This window comes from Apium graveolens, chromosome 8 (genome assembly GCF_009905375.1).
Source record: "Apium graveolens cultivar Ventura chromosome 8, ASM990537v1, whole genome shotgun sequence".
In the NCBI taxonomy this organism is placed as follows: domain Eukaryota; kingdom Viridiplantae; phylum Streptophyta; class Magnoliopsida; order Apiales; family Apiaceae; genus Apium; species Apium graveolens.
The window spans coordinates 122,654,715-122,661,315 of record NC_133654.1 but is presented as its reverse complement, the minus strand read 5'-3'; the positions used below and the strand labels follow the sequence as shown (position 1 = coordinate 122,661,315).

At 35.1% G+C, this 6,601-nt stretch overlaps 1 protein-coding gene across 1 annotated transcript; it reads left to right on the top strand.

Moving 5' to 3' along the window:
• The first annotated feature begins 561 nt into the window (after window positions 1-561).
• On the top strand, window positions 562-5,164 carry LOC141679955 (uncharacterized). Its single transcript, XM_074486309.1, has 4 exons — window positions 562-1,032; window positions 1,267-1,318; window positions 1,425-1,819; window positions 5,009-5,164. Exons 1-4 carry the CDS (start codon window positions 562-564, stop codon window positions 5,162-5,164), a joined length of 1,074 nt encoding a protein of 357 aa, XP_074342410.1.
• The last annotated feature ends 1,437 nt before the right edge of the window (window positions 5,165-6,601 follow it).

Genomic DNA, 6,601 nt, shown 5'->3' with positions numbered 1-6,601 from the left:
GTGGAAAGATCTGCTCCCTCTTTAACTCATATGTTCTTCACGGATGATTCTTACATCTTTTGCAAAGCTAGCTTAAAGTGTGCAGATTATGTCATGACCTTGTTAAACGTCTTTGAACAAGCCTCAGGTCAAAAGATTAACGTGGATAAATCTTCGGTCTTCTTTAGCAGTAACACTCAGCAATACTTGAAGACGGAATTAAGTCAAAAGCTAGGCTTCAAGGAAGCCTCTGCTCATAGTCATTATTTAGGACTTCCCAATATTGTGGGCCGAAACTAGTCAGCAATTTTCGGTTTTATTAAAGACAAGAAGCGAGACCGTACCAACGGAAAAACAATTTCTAAAGGAGGGAAACAGATCCTACTAAAAACTGTTGCCCAGAGCCTTCCAAACCATGCCATGAGTGTCTTTTTAATGGTAATGAAGGTGTGAAATCAGCTAGAGACCTTAATGTGCAGGTACTAATGGAGAATCGACTTGAAGAAAGATAAAAACATACACTGGAAAAGCTGGAAAAAATTGTGTAAGAGGATGACTTAAGGAGGTATGGGTTTTTGATGTATGAGGGATTATAACATCACCTTGTTAGGTAATCAGGGGTGGAGATTGCTTAAACATCAAGAAAAACTAGTCAACAAGATTTTCAAAGCTCGATACTATCCCCAAGGAAATTTTCTGTCAACAAAAATTGGAAGCAATTCTAGCTACGTTTGGAGGAGTGTTCTTGAATCTCAAGAAATAATGAAAAAGGGCATAGGATGTAGAGTGGGCAATGGAAACTCGATAAACATTGAGTTAGATCATTGGCTTCCTGTAGCTAATGACCCATTCATTCATATGAGGTCGAAATCCATCCATGGTCAAAAGGTTTCATCACTGTTTAGCATGGAGAATAACAGTTGGGATATCGATCTAGTTAAAGATATCTTTGACAGTAGAGATGCAAGCATTATTCTCTCAATTCCAGTTGACAAAGAGGTGGATGATTCTTGGTACTGGAGAAACAACAAGTTGGCAATTACTCAGTCAAAAGTACTTACTTAATGTTGGAGGGAGAGAATAATGAAGCCATTTCTGCTCCTAATTCAGGTTTTTGGCGCAAACTATGAAATTTAAAAATCCCCCAAGGTCAAGAATTTCTTATGGCGTGCCAGTTCAAATTGTCTGCCCACTAAAGACAATCTCATCTCAAGGAGAGTCCTAGTTAATGAAACATGCGCAGTTTGCAATGAACATACAGAAATAGTCTTGCATACTTTAGTGCAGTGTCCATTTGCTATTTCAGTTTGGGATAAATGTAATAAAGCTTGTGTCTTTGGTGAGTACTTCACATTTGCTAATTGGCTCGAGTTCGTGCTTCGGCAGAATAACACCAAAGATATCACTACCATAGCTATGATATGATGGATTTTATGGAATAGTAGGAACAACCTCATTTGGAATAAAAAAAAGTTTGGAGATCTCAGAGTTACTGGATTCTGCGTACTCACTTCTTAATCAATGGAGAAGTGTTCAACATCGAACTTTCGATCGCTTCATGGGTTACATGACCCCAGAAGACGGAAATGAACACTGGAGTAAACCACATGTTAACAGTATTAAGATAAACACGGATGCAACAATTTTTGAGGAAACACACAGCTACAGCTTTGCTTGGATTGCCCATAATCACGAAGGTTCCTTAGTAGAAGCTCGTTCAGAATGCTTGAGAGGAAGTCCTAGTCCAGAGTTAGCTGAGGTAATGGGAATAAGAGAAGCCTTAAGCTGGGTAATGAGTACAAACCAGAAGAACATCATCGAATCCGACTATTTACAGATGGTACAGGCCATCCGAAGCTCCTTCTTGTGTTTATCTTACTTAGGAAGAGTGATTCAGGATTGTCGTACTTTGCTTGCAAATTTATCTAGCAAAAACGTAATTTTTAGGTTTGTTAAACGATCTGCCAACAAAGTCGCACACTTCTTAGCTCGTGACATTTGTTCCATTGTTGATCGTATTTGGAGAGTGGGAGATGTCCACTCCAATTTCCAGTTTATTTTGTCGAATGATTTAAGTAATGAATAAAATCTCAACTTTTCTGGCAAAAACAAATATTTAAGAATAGTATAGCATTTTCAAATTATATTTCCAAAATCTGTTTTCAAAATTTGAACAATATTTTCATTACGAAATGAAAATTCTATTTACTTTTTATTATTTTTCAAAAAGTATATAAATATATATACACATACACCTAAAAATTAAAAATGTGCCTTACAAAATTTGAGGGTGCGGTCGAAATACTTTGCACGGACTCAAATACGGATCTATCTGTTTCTCGCAATTGATTAATTTAAACCCCCCGCAACTCCCATCATATGAAATGGGTAGTATTTATTTAGTTAAGAAATATTAGAGATTTCCTTTGCATCTGCTTTAGCTTTATAATATATATTCACACCAATTACTAAAAAGATACCGAGAAAAAAATAAAATGAATCTTGATATGGATGCAAAGGCAAATAAGAAATTACACTGACCAAACTTTTTACTACAAATTAATTGGTGTCATAAAATTACCTAGCATTTCAAGAACTGATTATAAAACACGTCAAATACTTTTGATGAAATCCACACATAATTTAAAAAAATTGAATAAATAATACTAAATATCATAAATAAATCCATACCAAACATACATTCATACTTTAACACACTTAATCCACAATCGTGATACAATCGAAAGTTAGACACCTGCTAAAAGATCAACATAAACCTTCATTATGATCACCGGGCATCAAAAGTTTTAAATGGCATGGGGTAACTTATCAGACATATTATTTTAAAAAAAGCTTTGGGAAAAAAGTTAAACTATAAAAATGCAGAGCATTTAAATTTTTCATAGTAGATGAGAAGGCTTGTTTATATATAAAGTTTGTGACTATGTATTCCTTAAAATATAATATATTTTTTCACTTTTATAGTCAAAAGCCCTTACAATTTGAAAAAATAAGTTATTTTTTATCGATAATTCTAACTAAAATAGAGCATCACAAAGTACTTGAAAATCATAAAATGGAAATAGTTGGAACAACTTAAACAACATAATATTCTATTGTCACTATAAAGAGATAAGTTGAGAAACATCGTAAATACTAAACATAAAAACTTATAATGTTCTAGTAAATCTGATAAAAGTGTTTATTCTCTCCTTTATCAACTTGGTCATATTAAAGTCTGATATCTTAGTATTGACTCAATGAACTATCTTTAACCTTGATTCCTAATAAAGATACATTAAGTTTTTTGTTATCCGAAGAGAATTTTCTTTCTCGTAGGTCAACCATAATTCAATTGTCTATCATGACCTATAAGATGGAAGGCATGTAGATATAAAAAGAGATTATGGGGGCGAGAAAGAAAGAGAGATGAACAAATAATAAATTTTTACAATTGTTAACTTTCAACTTAAGATTAACATTGACCAAACAGATTTTTTCAACTAATAGCTCTTCTTAGATATAAAATAAAACTAATTGCTTTAAAGTGTAACGTTGAAATGTCTTTTAAAAATAACAAAAATCTAGGAAGAATAAATACCTTGATTTCTTGAACAACTTGTACATACTCAATCATTTTTTGACGATAATGATATGTAATTATCATATTCAACTTTAAACCATGTACCAAATGTTAGAAAATGGAACTTTGAGGCATAATTAAATTATGATCTTGATATAATTTCCAGAAACTAATAGTTGAAAGTTGTTCCTTGCTAAGAGGACTCAAACTTTCATGTTTGGATCTAAGACATTTTCTTAGTGAAATCCATAAATAAATGGAGTTGAAATGGGTTTGTGGTTGATTAAGTTATAAAAACTTGAGTACCACATTGATATGGTAAAAGAAAGTTGGTGGCTTTTATTGTATAACTTGCAAGTATAGTGCACAAATACTAAGGCATGTGGGTATGCATGGGTGTAGTGTGGGCCTCACACGCGCCATCGCCGCCTCGCCACTCCACGACACGACTCGGGCCGGGCCGGGTCGAAGGGCAATTTGAAAGAATGTCTTGGCGTCTCGCGTACGTGAGGTGACCTGGGCAAGGGATTTTAGTGACTTAATATAATATTTTAATATAAATATTATGTGTTAGAATTTGTTAGTGGACCTAGAATTTTTGGGCTTGGGCTTGGTAAATTAGGCATGTCTAACTGTTACAATTCTAAATAATATTCGTAATGAAATATGTTTTAAGTAAAATATTTATTTTAATTAAAAACAAATCGGTTATATTTTTAGGATTAAAATATAATAAAAACGTTTTTAATATACAGACAGAGATATACATATGTATAAACCCTAGCAGCCTCCTCTCATCTCCCTTATCTCTCTGAAATTATACATACATACGTATATTTTGGGTGACTTAGGTCTGATCGCCGTTGAACATCGTCCTGCTGTGAGCTCGGTGTTCTGCTACTGTTTTATTCTAGGAGGGTTATTACAAGCTCGGTACACAGTAAGTGAGGGCAATAAACTCTTCAAGAACAACCTCTTCCTCTTGAGGGATTGGTGACTCAGCTGTGTTGAAAACTTCATTACGATAAGCTTTCTATCTCGTCTTGTTTTATTTAACAGTTTCTGATTATTTTATGTTTTCGACCTTCGTGACTTGTTTTCGTTATTGGTGCTTTTTCCTTGTTCTTGTTGTTCGTTATATAACTGCCTCGTTGTTTAAATTTAATCGTTGTACTATTTTTTTCCAACAATCTTGAAGAGTTTATTTGTTATATTGCAATTTAACAAGATGGTTAACAAAAGTGAGACTCCTGTTAATCTTGATAATACTCCTGTTGATGGTTGTTCTAGTTCTGGAGTTACTGCGCCTACCATAGACTGGACCACATATAGATTTCCTTAGCCTATTGATTTATCGGGCATGCTTGATAAATTCAGTGGGGGGCTTCTTTTTCTCGCTGGCAGAAAAAGATGAAGCTCTAGTTAACTGTTAAGGGTCTATGGCAGGTAGTGCAGTATGATCCTCCTGTTGTGGATCAAGAAAAGGCTGAAACTATGACTGTTTATGCGTTATCGGCTGAGAAGGATGGAGTGGCTAGGGCAGCCATTCTGGCTGCTTTAGCGAACACTCTGTTTGATTTTTATTCATCGGATGCCCTATAGTGCTAAGCAGTTGTGGAAGAAGCTGGACCAAACCCATAATACTGATTCTCAAGGACTTGAGAAGTATTCAGTCGCGAGGTTTCTTGAGTTCAAGCTAGTGGATACGAAATCCATGACTGACCAAGTACATGAGTTTGAGATGTTGGTGCATGCTTTTGGGTGAGTCTGGAATGGACTTACTTGAGAAGTTTAAGGTGATGGCTGTGATTGAAAAGCTCCCTAGATCTTGGGAGGATTTTGCTCTCTCTCTAAAAAGACAGAAAGGAGAGATTATATGGACAAACCTTATGTTGGACATCTCTGTGCAGGAACAACACAAGTCCAAACAAGGACATGTGATGTCTATTGAACATGGGAGCAGTTCGAAGGTGAACATAATGATCGTTGGACAGAAAAGGAAATTTGTTAGAAGGATAACACTAAACCTAAAACTGACAAGAACAAGGCTAAGAAACCAAAGGCAAACAAACCATGTTGGTCTTGTGGACAGGCTGGTCATTGGAGCAAGGACTGTCCTATGAAGAAAGCGAAGAAAGCTGGAGTGGTAGCTCAAGCAAACACTTGCTTGGACTTGCAACCACTAGTGGGTCTGTGGCTAACATGGTTGTTGGAGAGGTGGTTTCCTCTTAAGCTAATGACGGGTATGTTAACTACAACCCTAAACTACTTTCCACTTATCTGTCTAATGAATGGTTGATTGATACTGGAGCTAATGTGCATTTTTGTGCTGATATTACTCTGTTTATATCTTATCAACAGACTCATGGAGCGACAGTGACGATGGGGAATGCTAGTGCTGCATAAGTTCTTGGAATAGGAAATGTGGATCTGAAGTTTGCTTTTGGGCGGATTCTATCTCTCACTAGAGTGCATCATGTTCCCTCTATTCGTAGAAATATTATTAATGGAAGTTGTTTAGTTAAAAATGGCTTTGAACTTTCTCAAATGTAATAAAGTAGTTATTACGCATACTGGTACATTTTCTGGCAAGGGTTACTTGTCTGACGGATTATTTTTAATAAATGTGGAGCCTGTTTTGGGAAGTTTTATTAATGATAGTGTCACACCTTTTGTTAATTGTGTAGAATCAACTGATTTTTGGCACTTACGACTTGGTCATTTAAATTTTGGTGCTCTAAAGAATATGATGAATTTAGAGTTGATTCAAAAGCATTCCATTGATAAGAAAACTAAATGTCAAGTATATGTGACTGCTAAACAAACAAGGAAACCATTTCATAATGTCGTTAGGGATTCTGGCTTGTTAGATTTAGTACACGCAGACTTATGTGAATTTGGTGGTGTGTTGACTAAGGATCATTGTAGATATTTCGTTACCTTTATAGATGATTGTAGTAGATATTGTTATGTTTATTTGCTTAAACATATAGATGATACACTAGATAAATTCATTATGTTTAAAAATGAAGCTGAAAC

Bases quoted from the DNA above. Each gene is read 5' to 3' on its own strand.
- LOC141679955 (XM_074486309.1), top strand. From the start codon at position 562: ATGAGGGATTATAACATCACCTTGTTAGGTAATCAGGGGTGGAGATTG. The intron at 1,033-1,266 runs GTACTTACTTAA...ACTTTAGTGCAG, and splicing joins TGGCAATTACTCAGTCAAAA to TGTCCATTTGCTATTTCAGT. The intron at 1,319-1,424 runs GTGAGTACTTCA...ATGGAATAGTAG, and splicing joins TAATAAAGCTTGTGTCTTTG to GAACAACCTCATTTGGAATA.